This window comes from Chiloscyllium plagiosum, chromosome 15 (genome assembly GCF_004010195.1).
Source record: "Chiloscyllium plagiosum isolate BGI_BamShark_2017 chromosome 15, ASM401019v2, whole genome shotgun sequence".
Lineage (NCBI taxonomy): Eukaryota > Metazoa > Chordata > Chondrichthyes > Orectolobiformes > Hemiscylliidae > Chiloscyllium > Chiloscyllium plagiosum.
In genome coordinates, this window is record NC_057724.1 from 33,186,456 (window position 1) to 33,200,551 (window position 14,096).

Here is a 14,096-nt window from a genome sequence, read left to right on the forward strand (position 1 = left end):
AAGGAAGGGCTAATGATGTCATATACATGGACTTTAGTAAGGCATTTGATAAGGTTCCCCATGGAGAATGGAGACTAATGGAGAAAGTGAAGTCATATAGTGTGCAGGGTGTTCTAGTTAGGTGGATAAAGAACTGGCTAAGCAGCAGGAGACAGAGAGTAGTAGTTGAAGGGAGTTTCTCAAAATGGAGAAAGGTGACCAGTGGTGTTCCACAGGGGTCAGTGTTGGGGCCACTATTGTTTGTAATATACATAAATGATCTGGAAGAGGGCACTGTTCAGCAAGTTTGCAGATGACATGAAGATTGGTGGCGTAGCAGAAAGCATAAGGGACTGTCAGAGAGTACAGGAGGATATAGATAGACTGGAGATTTGGGCGGAAAAGTGGCAGATGGATTTCAATGTGGGGTGATGCATTTAGGCAAGACTAATTCGAGAGTGAATTATACAATGAATGGAAGAGCCTTGGGAAAAGTTGATGGGCAGAGAGATCTGGGTGTGCAGATCCATTGTACCCTAAAGGTTGCTGCATAGGTGGATAGAGTGGTCAAGAAGGCATATAGTATGCTTGCCTTCATTAGATGGGGTATTGAGTATAAGAGCTGGCAAGTCATGTTAAGATTGTACAAGACATTGGTTCAGCCGCATTTAGAATACTGTGTACAGTTCTGGTCGCCACATTACCAAAAGGATGTGGATGCTCTGGAGAGGGTGCAGAGAAGGTTTATGAGGATGTTGCCTGGTATGGAATGTGCTAGCTATGAAGAGAGGTTGAGTAGGTGAGGTTTATTTTCATTAGAAAAAAGGAGATTGAGGGCAGACCTGATTGAGGTTTACAAAATCATGAATGGTATTTACAGAGTGGATAGAGACAAGCTTTTCCCCAGGATGAAGGATTCAATAATGAGAGGTCACGCTTTCAAGGTGAGAGGTGGAAAGTTTAAGGGGGATACATGCTGTAAGTACTTCACACAGAGGGTGGTGGGCATTTGGAACATGTTGCCAACAGAGGTGGTAGAGGCAGGCACGGTAGATTAATTTAAGATGCGTCTGGATAAATGCATGAGTAGGTGGGGAGTAGAGGGATATAGATGCTTAGGAATCGACTGACAGATTTAGACAGTACATTTGGATCGACTCAGGCTTGGAGGGCCAAAGGGCCTGTTCCTGGGCTGTAAACTTTCTTTGGTTTTTTTGTCCTTTGGAAGGTGCTGTTTTAGGATGGTGATAAATTTCTGCAGAGCATCTTACAGATTGTACACATTGCTGCCACCGAATGCCAATGGGAACGGTTGTTTGTGGTCGTGGTACCAATTAAGCAGGCTCCTTGTCCGAGATAGTAGCAAGCTTCCACGTTTTGTTGGAATTGCACTCATTCAGGCAAGTCAGGGGTATTTCACCACACTCCTCACTTGAGCCTGATAGATAGTCAATGGGAGTCAGGAGGTAACCATTTGCTGCAGTATTCCTAGAAGCCACTCTATTTTTATAGCTAGTTCAGTTCAGATTCTGGGCAATGGTAACCTCCAGGATATTGATAGTGGGGGATTCAGTGATAGTAAACCCATTGAATATCAAGGTGGTTAAATTCTCTCTTTTTGAAGATGGCAATTGCCTCGCATTTGTTTATCACAAGTGTTATGTTCCACTTTTCAGCCCAAGCTCGCATATCATCCAGGTCTTGTAGCATTTGGACATGGACAGTTTCAGTGTCTGAAGAGTTGTGAATTGTGTTGAATATTATACAGTCATCAGCAAACATTCCTACCATCTAACCTTATGATAGAGGAAAGATCATTGGAGAAGCAGTTGAAGATAGTTGGGCCTAGGACATTGCCTGAGGAGCTACTACAGTGATGTCCTGGAGCTGAGATGACTGACTTGTAACAACCAATATCATCTTTCTTTGTGCCAGGTATGACCCCAACCAGTGAAGAGTTTTTTTTTCCCTGATTCCCATTGATTGCAGTTTTGCTAGAACTTCTTGATACTATACTCCGTCAAAAGCAGCCCTGGTATCAAAGGCAGTTACTCTCACCTTGCCTCTTAAATTCAGCTGTCTTGTTCATTTTTGAACTATTATGAGATCAGGAGCTGAGTGATCCTGACGGAATCTAACCTGAGCATCAGTGAGCAGATTATAGCTGAGCTGGTGTTGTCTGATAGCACTGCTGTTGACACCTTCCATCATTTAACTGAAGATCAAAACAAGACTAATAGAGCAGTAATTGCCCATACTGAATTTGTTGTTTTTCCATACAGGGCATACCACATTAATTTACCACATCGTTGAGTAGATGGCAGTGTTGTAGCTGTACTTAAACAGCATGGCTCGGGGTGCAGCAAGTACTGGAGCACAAATTCAGTACCAGTGCCAGAATATTGTCAGGGCCCATTGTTTTTGCAGCATCCATTGCCTCAAGCTATTTCTTGATATCACATGGACTAAATTGAATTGGCTGAAGATCGGTATCTGTCATGCTATGGACCTTTAGAGGAGACCAAGATGGCCATTCACTTGGCACTTCTGGCTGAAGATAGTTGCAAATACTTCAGCCTTATCTTTGCACTCCCTTGGCTGCCACTAAAATAATGCCTTAACTCAATTCTAAAATTTTCACCCAAACTCTTATAGTGCTCCATGGCCTCATCCGTGTCTGTCTCTGTCATCTCCTCCAAACTCCACAATGTTCCAAGACATCTGTGCTCATTTACATCTAGCTACCTAAGCATCTCCAAATTTAATCAGCCCAGCATTAGTGGTTATACCTTTGATTGCCTCAGTTCTAAGTTCTGGAATTCTTTCCATTAATCTCTCTACATATCTACTTCACTTTCCTCCTTTAAGACCTCGGCTTAAGGCCAATGCCTTTGACCAAACACTTAGCAATTATTCCTAGCATTATTTTATTTGACAATATGAGAATGGTGAAGTTGGGAAAAAGAGCGAGTCAAATAGTCAGGGCAGGCAGGAACAAATCAGAGAACGAGGTAGGACTGATAAATTAAACTGCATTTATTGCAATGTGAGAGGCCTGATAAATAAGGCAGAAGAACTCAGGGCATGTTTGGGAACATGGGATTGGGATATCATAGATATTATAGAAATGCAGCTCACGGATGGACAGGATTGGCAGCTTAATGCCATAAAAAGGATAGAAAAAGTGGGGGGGGGGGGGGTGGGCAGGAGAGAAGGACGCATGGCATTTTTGATTAGAGATAACATTGCAGCTGGACTTAGGGAGGATATTCCTGGGAATACATCCAGAGAAGTTATTTGGGTGGAACTGAGAAACAGAAGGAGATGATCACCTTTTGGGACTGTACTATAGACAACTCAATAGTCAGCAGGAAATTGAGAAACAAATTTGGAAGGAGATCTCAGATATCTGTAAGAAAAATAGGATGGTTATGGTAGGGCATTTTAACTTTCCAACCTAGTGTTAAGGGCTTGGATGGAGAGGAATTTGTTAAGTGTATACAAGAATTTTTCTGATTCAGTATGTGGATGCAACTATTAAAGAAGGAGCAAGACAGTGTCAGTGGGGGGGGGCACTTTGTGGCCAGTAATCATAATTCTATGAGTTTCAAAGCAGTGATGGAAAAGGATAGGCCGGATCAATAACTTTAAATTCCTAAGCTGGAGGAAGGCCAATTTTGATGGAATTAGGAAAGAACTTTCAAAAGTTGATTGGGGCGGATATTCGTAGGAGAAAGTGAAGACTGCAGATGCTGAAGGTCAGAGTCAAAAAGCGTGGTGCTGGAGAAGCACAGCCAATCAGGCAGTATCCAAGGAGCAGGACAGTCGACATTTTGAGCACAAGCCCTCCATCAGGAATGAGGGATGGCCCAAGGGGGCTGACAGATAAATGGGAAGGGGTGGGGCTGGGTGTGCTGAGTTGGAAGGTTGGATCTGGGAGAAGATGGGGGGGAGGGGAAAAGAGGAAACTGGTGAAATCCACATCAATCTCATGTGGTTGGAGGGTCCCAAGGTGGAAGATGAGGTGTTCTTCCTCCAGGTGTTTGGGTGGCTAGAGAGTGTGGCAGTGGAGGAGGCCCAGGACCTGCATGTCCTTGGTGGAGTGGGAGAGGGAGAGAGAGTTGAAGTGTTCGACCACAGGGCAGTGGGTTTGTTTAGTACATGTGTCCCGGAGATATCCTCTGAAATGTTCCGTAAGTAGGCATTCTGTCTCCCCACATCAAGAATAACGGACACAGTAGATGACATGCATGGAAATACAGGTCAATCTCTGTCAGAAGGCTTTGGAGCCTTGGACAGAGGTGAGGGGGAGGTGTGGGCACAGGCTTAGTGCTTCTTGCGGTGGCAGGGAAATGTGCTGAGAGTGGAGGGTGGGTTGGTGGGGGCAAGGACCTAACAAGAGAGTCGCAGAGGGAATGGTCTCTCTAGAACGCAGATAGGGGTGGGGAGGGAAATTTATCCCTGATGGTGAGGTCTATTTGTAGGTGGCGGAGGATGTTGCAATGTATCCGCAGGTTGGTGGGATGGAAGGGGAGGATTGGGGGTTCTGTCCTTGTTACGATTGGAGGGTTGGGGTTCAAGGGCAGAGGTAGGGGAAGTGGAGGAGATGCGCTGGAGAGCATCATTAACCAAGTGGGAGGGAAAATTGCAGCCTTTGAAGAAGGAGGCCATCTGGGATGTTCTATGGTGGAATTGGTCCTCCAGGGAGTGGATGCAGCAGGAGTGGAGGAATTAGGGATAAGGGATAGTGTTTCTACAGGAAATAGGGTGGGAGGAGGTATAGTCCAGGTAGCTGTGGGAGTTGGTGGGTTTGTAGTAGATGCCTGTGTTGAGTCGGTCGCTGGAAATAGAGATGGAGAGGTCTGGGAATGGGAGGCAGGTGTCCGAGATAATCCAGATGATCTTGAGGTTGGAGTGAAAGGTGTTTTTGAAGTTAATGAACTGTTCAATCTCCTCATGGGAGCATGAGGTGATGCTGATACAGTCATCGATGTAGTGGAAGAAAAGATGGGGAATGGTGCCAGTGTAGCTACGGAAGATGGGCGGCACGGTGGGCGGCACGGTGGCACAGTGGTTAGCACTGTTGCCTCGCAGCGCCAGAGACCCGGGTTCAATTCCCGCCTCAGGCGACTGACTGTGTGGAGTTTGCACCGTAGTGTTAGGTAAGGGGTAAATGTAGGGGTAGGGGTATGGGTGGGTTCGCTTCGGCGGGTCGGTGTGGACTTGTTGGGCCGAAGGGCCTGTTTCCATAATCTAATCTAATCTAATCTAATCTAATCTAATCTAAAAAAGATGGACTGCTCCATGTATCCGACAAAGAGGCAGGTATAGCTGGAGCCCATGTGGTTAACCTTGGTTACCCCTTTGGTCTGGAGGAAGTGGGAGGGTTCGCAGGAGAAATGTTGAGGGTGAGAACCAGTTCCGCCAGTCGAATAAGTTGTGTCAGTGGAAGGATATTGGTTGGGTGGGCAGGAGACAATGAACTGGAGGGCTTGGAGGCCTTCGTCATGGTGGATGGATGTGTACAGAGACTGTATGTCCATGGTGAAGATGAGGCATTGGGGGCCAGGGAAACAAAAGTCATGGAAGAGATGGAGGGCGTGGATCATTCACAAACGTATGTGGGGAGTTCTTGGACAAAGGGGGACAGGATGGTGTCAAGGTATGCAGAGATAAGCTCAGTGGGGCAGGAGCAGGCTGAGACGATGGGTCAACGATGGGGGCAGTCAGGTTTGTGAATTTTAGGTAGGAGGTAGAACCGGACGGTGTGGGGTTCCTGGACTATGAGGTTGCAGGCTGTTGGTGGGAAATCCCCTAAGGTAATGAAGTTGTGGATAGTCTGGGAGATGCTGGTTTGGTGATGCAAGGTGAAGTCGTGATCGTAGGAGCAATAGGAGGAAGTGTTCGCGAGTTGTCGTCTGGATTCAGTAGTGTAGAGATTGGTGCGCCAAGTACCACTGTGCCGCCCATGTCTGCTGGTTTGATGGTGAGGTTGGGGTTGAAATGGAGGGAGTGGAGGGCTGCGTATTGTGAGGGTGAGAGATTGGATTGGGTGACAGTGGTGGACAGGTTGAGGTGGTCAACGTCATGGCAGCACTTGGAAATGAAGATATCGAGAGTGGGTAACAGACCATCAGGGGATATCCAAGTGGATGGAGTATGTTGGAAACAGGAGAAAGGGTCTTCAGAGGGTGAGCAATAGTCCTGATGGAAAAAGTAAGCATTGAGGCAGAGGTTGGGGAAGAAAAGTTTGATGTCTCAATGTATGTTGAATCATTGATCCAGGAATGTAAGGGGATGAAGGTGAGGCTTTACTGAGGACTGATCATTCATCCTCAGCGAAGGGGAGGCCTGGGGGGGAATGGTAAAAACACAGCAGGGGTGGGAACGAGGACCTGGTGTGGGGCTGGAGCTGGAAGTGGGGCGGAGACTGTCACTGGGGTGGGTATGGTTATGGGATTGTGGATAACATCATCAATGGAAGTAATGCTCACCAAGGGGGTAAGTGGGGCAGAGATGGTGCCTCCGTGGCATCCACGGGGGCGGAGACTGTCTCTGAAGTGGGAATGGTTAGGGAATCATGGGTGACATCACCAATGGGTGTGACGCTCACCGTGTGGGTCGGGAGGTGGAAGCAGTGCCTTTGATGGCATTGGTGGAGGCAGAATTGATGTAATGCATGACATTCTCAATGTTGTCGGTGTTGTTCTGGTCAGTGATGTTGGTGGGGTGCAAAAGTGGCTGAGGCGGCAGCAGTTACGGGAGGGCAGAAGTGGCATGCTGGGTAGATGGACGGCATGGTGGCACAGTGGTTGGGACTGCTGCCTCACAGCGGCAGAGACCCGGGTTCAATTCCCGCCTCAGGCGACTCTCTGTGTGGAGTTTGCACATTCTCCCCATGTCTGCGTGGGTTTCCTCCGGGTGCTCAGGTTTCCTCCCACAATCCAAAAAAGAACGTGCAGGTTAGGTGAATTGACCATGCTAAATTGCCCGTAGTGTTAGGTGAAGGGGTAAATGTAGGAGAATGGGTCTGGGTGGGTTGCACTTCGGCGGGTCGGTATGGACTTGTTGGGCCGAAGGGCCTGTTTCCACACTGTAAGTAATCTAATCTAATCTAGATTTCTCATTGGTTTCAGCGGCAATGGATCTAGCAGCAGTCACAGAGGCGGTTGTCTTGCAGGCGATCACGAGGTAGTCTGGGCAGCAATCACTGAGGCAGTACAGTCGGCAGTGGCTACAGTTTGTGGGACAGCAGGGGCAGAAGTGATGTCATCGTTGCCCACCCTGGTGGTGGCTAATGGTGTCAGAGTGGTTCCGGATGTGGAACAAGCTTCTAGGATGATTGAGGAATCCCGACTTAGGGAGGTAAATACATGAAAGTTTGGGGTACTTACCTTCCTTGATGTCCGATATGGTGGAGGAAAATCTTGGACATATTTGTAGGTAAAGATATTCATAGGTAAAGGGACAGCTGGGAAGTGGGAAACTTTCAAACATGAAATAACAAGAATCCAGAGATAATACCTTCCTGTTTGGGTGAACAGCAAGGTTGGCAGATGTAGGGAATACTGGATGACGAAAGCAATTGGGGTTTTTTCTCAAGAGAAAGAAGTAAGCATATGTCAGAATTAGACAGCAGGGATTGAATGAATCCCTAGCAGAGTATAAAGGCAGTAGAAGTATACTTAAGAGGGAAATCAGGACAGCAAAAAGGGGACATGAGAAAATTTCAGGAAAAAGGGTTAAGGAAAATCCAATGGGATTCTACAAATACATTATGGACAAAAGGGTAACTACAGGGAGAATAAGGCGCCTTAAAAATCAGTAAGGTCACCTATGTGTGGAACTGCCGGAGTTGGGGGAGCTATTAAATGAGTATTTTGCATCAGTGTTTACTGTGGAGAAGGATATGAAAGATAAAGAACATGGAGAAATAAATAGCGACATGTTGAAAACTGTCCAAATTATAGAGGAGGAGCCGCTGAACATATTAAAACGGATAAAGGTGGATAAATCCCTGGGGTCCGATCAAGTGTACCCTAGAACTCTGTGGGAAGCTACGGAAGTGATTGCTGGGCCTCTTGCTGAGATATTTGGATAATCGATAGCCACAGGGCAGGTGCCAGAAGACTAGAGGTAAGCTAATGTGGTGCCACCATATAAAAAAAGTGCTCAGGAAAAACTAGGGAACTATAGACCGGTGAGCCTGACATCAGTGGTGGGCAAGTTGTCGGAGGGGATCCTGAGTGACAGGATTTACACGTATTTGGAAAGGTAAAGAACGATTCGGGATAAACAACATGGCTTTGTGCTTGAGAAATTGTGTCTCACTAACTTGATTGCATTTTTTTGGAAAAGTAACAAAAAGGATTGATGAAGACAGAGTAGTGGACATGATTTCTGAGGACTTCAGTAAGGCATTCAACAAGATTTCTCACAGTAGACTGGTTTGCAAGATTAGATCACACAAAATACAGGGAGAACTAGCCATTTGGATACAGAACTGGCTCGGTGGTAGGAAACAGAGGATGGTGATGGAGGATTGCTTTTCAGACTTGAGGCCTGTGACCAGTGGTGTGCCACAAGCATTGGTATTGGGTCCACTACATTTTGTCATTTATATAAATGATTTGGATGTGAATATAGGAGGTATGGTTAGTACGCTTGCAGATGACACCACAATTGTGGTGTAGTGGACAGCAAAGCTGGTTACCTCAGAGTACAATGATGTCTTGAACAGATGGGCCGGTGGCCTGAGGAGTGGTGGATGGAGTTCAATTTAGATAAATATGAGGTGCTACATTTTGGAAGGGCAAATCAGGGCAGGACTTACACACATAATGCTCGGGTCCTGGGAAGTGTTGCTGAACAAAGAGACCTTGGTGTGCAGGTTCAAAGTCATTGAAAGTCGAGTCGCAGATGGATAGGATAGTGAAGGCGGTGTTTGGTACGCTTGCCTTTATTGGTCAGTGCATTAAGTATAGGAGTTAGGTGGTCATGTTGCAGCCATACAGGACATTGGTTCAGCCACTTTTGGAATACGGCAGGTTCTGGTTTCCCTGCTATAGGAAGGATGTTGTGAAACTTGAAAAAGTTTAGAAAATATTTGCAAGAATGTTGCCAGAGTTGGAGTGTCTGAGCTATAGGGAGACACTAAATAGACTGTGGCTATTTTCCCCGGAGTGTCGGAGGCTGAAGAATGACCTTATAGATGTTTATAAAACTGTGAGAAGCATAGATAGGGTGAATAACCAAGGTAGTTTCCCCAGGATAGCAGAGTCCAAAACTAGAGGGCATAGGTTTAAGGTGAGAAGGAAAAGATTTTAAAGGGATCTAAGGGGCAATGTTTTCATGTAGAGGTGGTATGTGTATGGAATCAGCAGCCAGAGGAAGTGGTGGAGACTGGTACAATTACAACATTTAAAAGGAATCTGGATAGGTATATAATAGATTAGAATGGTGCTGGAAAAGCACAGCAGTTCAGGCAGCATCCGAGGAGCAGTAAAATCGACGTTTCAGGCAAAAGCCCTTCATCAGGAATTTTACCTTTTTACCAAGGTATATAATAGGAAGGGCTTAGAGAGTTATGGGCCAAATACTGGCAATTGAGTCTAGATTACTTTAGGATGTTTGGTCAGCATGGATGAGTTGGACTGAAGGATTGGTTTCCATACTGTACAGCTCTATGACTACAGAACTCTATGACTTAATGACAAATTTTACATTATATCACTCCTGAGGAGTGCCTTAGAATGATTAATCACATTAAATATGCAATATAAATGCAGTTAGCAACATTTTTGGCTGTAATACTGTATAATTGGTCATAATCTATCCCACAAAATCAATATACTCCTCTAAACATGAGATTTATGAGTCCTACATAACCCAATAATCTTGTTATAATGAATGCAGAATATTTAAGAACCACCTGCTTACGTACCAGCATGTCAGAATCCCTACTCATTGGATTAGTATAATTATATCATTATGTAATATGAAATAAACTTTCTCTCTGGCCTTGGTGGAAGGGACTCAAACAACCACACAAAATTCAGCCCAAATAGTTTAGTATTTGATTTCAAACCAATACGGATATCAGAGCAAAGACATTCAAGTTTGGAAAACTCTGCTTGTTCAACATGCAGATTTCTGAGACCTTTTTAAGGGACTGTTTGGGCATTTACACATTTCTTCCCATGTCCAGAGCTTCACTTTTTACTCCTAATTGCCCAGGGAGTGCCAGTAATGACCTGACATTGCCTTAATAACTAAGGATACTACTAATCACTTGTTAAATTTAGTATTGACAGTTGTAGAGGCTCAAGATGGTCACATCACTGTCCGCATGTGGAGGTATGGCATCATCAAGTCATATGATCTCATAACAAGTCAGGTTACATGCAATCCTATAACTTTATGAGGTTCTGGTAGATCAACATCACAGCTGCATATTTCCCTTTCAAGGATGATTGATCTTCTTTCAAGCACTTTATCTATAATAACCACTAAAATCTGGAACAGATCCAAATTGCAGATTTATCGTTTGTAGAAGGACTCACTGCATTTGCCATTAATATTAAGTGAAGATTTAGCAAGAAAGCCATTAATACAGAATAAAATGCTGGTACTGATTTTGGCAGTCAATTATTTTAACGAATAGATTATATAGTAATGTGTTAGATCCATTTGATGTTTAAGATCTGCAGCAGCACCAGAAGCAGCAGCAACGGTAGTAGCAACTGGTCAATGGACTGAGTCAGGAGATTTCAAGGACATAGCAAACAATAAAAGGTGATTAATTAACAGAAAAGGGGCAAAGGATGCAGAGACCTGTTGCAAGTTTAACCCACAGAACGTATAATGCATAAAACAAAATTAGATTTGATGAAGCACTTCATTTTCAGGAGAGCATTTTCTCATGTTAGATTACTATTTCATTTTAAAGTGATTAGAGATGTCCAGTCAAATTCATTTTATACTGACTAATTTACTCAACACCCAACTTTTTCATTTTGATCAGGTCCTTGTTTGTCTAGGATTAGGTTTTGGATCCTATTTCACACACACCGATTACAATGCATGGAGAAGTGAGTAGGTGTGGCTAAGATGAGCACTTTTCAATGTTAGTCAGATACTTTTATCACTAGTTTAGTCATACAATTATGTTCTGGGGACCCAACTTCAAATATCACCATGGCAGATGGTCAAATTTGAAGTCAATAAAAAAAATCTGAAATTAAACATCTAATAATGACTATAAAACTATTTTGATTGTCAGAAAAAACCCACCTGATTCAATAAAGTCCACTAGAGAAGGGAACTACTTGCCTGGCCTACCAGAGACAAAGTCCTGCCTTCACATTGAGAATATCTTGCATTATGTAGTGTGATTCTATCACTGTACTAAATGGGGCAGATTTCAGATGGTTCTGTAAAACTCCAAGCTGAGCATCAGTGAGGCACTTTGGGGCATCAGCTGCTGCAGAATCATATACCAATGTGATCTGCTACCTCATGACCTGGTATCTGACAGACAGAGCTAAGTGATTCTACAACCAACAAATCTGATCTAAGCTCTGCACTACTGCAATACCTAGTTGTGAATGGTGATGGCCAAATAAACAACTCCCCATCCTCAATAATGAGATATTCCAGCGCATCAGTGTAAAAGATAAGGCTGAAGCATTTGCAACCATCTTCAGCCAGAAGTGTCAAGTTGGTGATATATCTCGACCTCTCCAAGACGTTCAACATGAAAATAGTGGTGTAGTAAATAGCAAGAAGGTAAGCTCTAGATTACAGACTGATGTAGATAGGCTGGTAAGATAAGCTGAACATTGACAAACAAGGCCACTTCGCTCTTGATCTCATTATTGCCTTCAGTCAGAAAAAGACAAAAAAGTTGAATTCCAGAGGTGAGATAGGAATGACTACAGTTAATACCAAAGCTGTATTTGATGTAGTGTAACATCAAGAAGCCATAGCAATACTGCAGTCAATAATTAGAGAGAAAACCTTTCACTGCTTAGAGTCATATTTGGCATAAAGACTATTGTTGGAGGTCAATTAGCTTGTCTCCAACACAGCTATGCTGATGTTCCTCAGTGGACTGTCCTAGGCCCAACCATTGTTAGTGACTTCTTCAATATTTTTCCTCTACTACAAGATCAAAGGTGAGGATAATCTCTGAGTGCACAAAATTCTGCATCATTCAAACTCCTTAGATACTAAAACAGTCCATGTCCAAATGCAGTAAGACTTGGCAATATCCATGTCTGGGTTGAAAAGTGGCAAGTAACATTCATGCCACTCAAATGTCAGGTACTAATGATTAACAATGCGATAGAACCTAACCATTATCTCTTGCTATTTAATGGCAATACCATATATCCACTATTATTTGCTATTAGAAAAATGAGGGGAGATCTCATAGAAACCTATAAAATTCTAACAGGACTAGATGGAAGAAATGTAGAAAAGATATTCCCAGTTACCAGACTGCAGAGAACCAGATCATGGTTTAAGGGTACAGGGTAGGCCCTGTAGGACTGAGATGAGGAGAATTTTCTTCACCCAGAGGTTGGTGAGCCCATGGAATACTTTGTCATAAAAAGCAGTTTAGGCCAAAACATTGAATGCTTTCAAAAAGGTGTTAGATATAGTTCATGGACCAAACGTATCAAATAGTATGGGGAGAAAGTAGGAACAGGATATTGAGTTGGATGATATTAATTTTAAAAAAAGCTCAAAGAGCTGAATAGCCTACTTCCACTCCAATATTTTATATTTCCATGTTTGACTGGATGAGTGCAACTCCAAGAACACTTAGAAGCTTCACACCATCCATGCAAAACAGTCTCCACTTGATTAGCATCACATCCACAGACATTCATTACTTCGACAACTGACACTCACTAGCAGCAGTATATACCCTCTACAAAATAAACTGCAGAATTTCACCATGGTTCTTTGTATAGCACCTTCCAAACACATGACCACTTACATATAGAAGGACAAGGGCAGCAGATACATTGAAATGCCACCACTTGCAAGGCTCTGCCCACCCCCAAGTTACTCACCATCTTGAATTGGATTTGTATCGCTTTTGCTTACTTTTCTGGGTTAAAGTCTGGAGCTCCCTCCCTAATAGCAATGTGAGTCTATTTCCAGCACGTGGCTTGCAGCAATTCAAGAAGGCACTTCACCACCAGCTTCTAAAGGAAATACAGGGATGGAGAATAAATACTGGCCTAGACAGTAATATTCCATAACTTAATTTTTAAAAATTGATGTGTTACTCCCACAAAACCCATCACCAATTACCCTGCCCCAAGTGGTCCATTCATTTCAGAGGTCTATTCAAGGTGAGTACAGATATAATGCTGAAGAGGAGAATATCTTGTTCTCAAGTTTAGCATGAATGAACAGAACTATAACACCTAAGTTAAACCAAGTACTTCCAGAACGAGACCAAAACGCTTTTACAGGGAATTAGAAAGAATGAAGTATTTTGGTTCGAGATCAAGTAAAAATCAGGTTAAAAATTAAAAAATGTAAATTAGCTGCACATTGAACTATGGATAAGTTTGAAAAATCCAAGGGAGCGGTATCACCATTCACAGCATCAATTTTTATTTCTATTTCGAATGTACAATATTAACTGCCAATGAAGAGATTCCATTTTGAATATATGGACTCAGAATATTTTTGTGCTTTTTACGTTGTAGATGCTTTAGAACTACAAAATATTTTTTGCAATATTTTACAATAAGTTAATAATATCAGCAATAAACCAAGGGCTAAGATTCCAATCAAATCTTGTTCAGGGAAAGACCATAATTTTCTGCATTATGTGGTGAGGTTTGCTACAAATTGAGCTCCTGAGTGCACTGTAGGTTGCTGTGAAGCAGAGTTCAGATACTTCAACCCAAACATCAAAATTAATAAGAATAAAACCAACAATTTCTATTAAATCTTTGCATTCTAATAGTGTCCACCTGTTTCTGGGATAACCTGGTTAGTTCATAGCATCTTAATCTACTTCTGCTGAAGCAAGAAAGGAAGAAACAACACATCTGTTGAGCATTCCGTTGCTGGCCAAACTTTTATTGAAG

The 14,096-nt window shown here is 43.3% G+C and overlaps 1 protein-coding gene across 3 annotated transcripts in view; it reads right to left on the reverse strand.

Annotated features, from left to right (window-relative positions):
- The window catches only part of kctd12b (potassium channel tetramerisation domain containing 12b), a 51,339-nt gene that overhangs the window by 12,271 nt on the left and 24,972 nt on the right, over positions 1 to 14,096 (reverse strand). Inside the window, exon 3 of one of the 3 annotated variants that reach the window (XM_043704647.1) lies at positions 13,156 to 13,196. The exons of the other annotated variants lie outside the window; for them this stretch is intronic. Within the exon in view, the coding sequence (XP_043560582.1) occupies positions 13,171 to 13,196 (26 nt within the window). The 3' untranslated portion in view covers positions 13,156 to 13,170. Of the gene's footprint in view, positions 1 to 13,155; positions 13,197 to 14,096 lie in introns of those variants that run through there. 3 annotated transcript variants of the gene reach the window in all.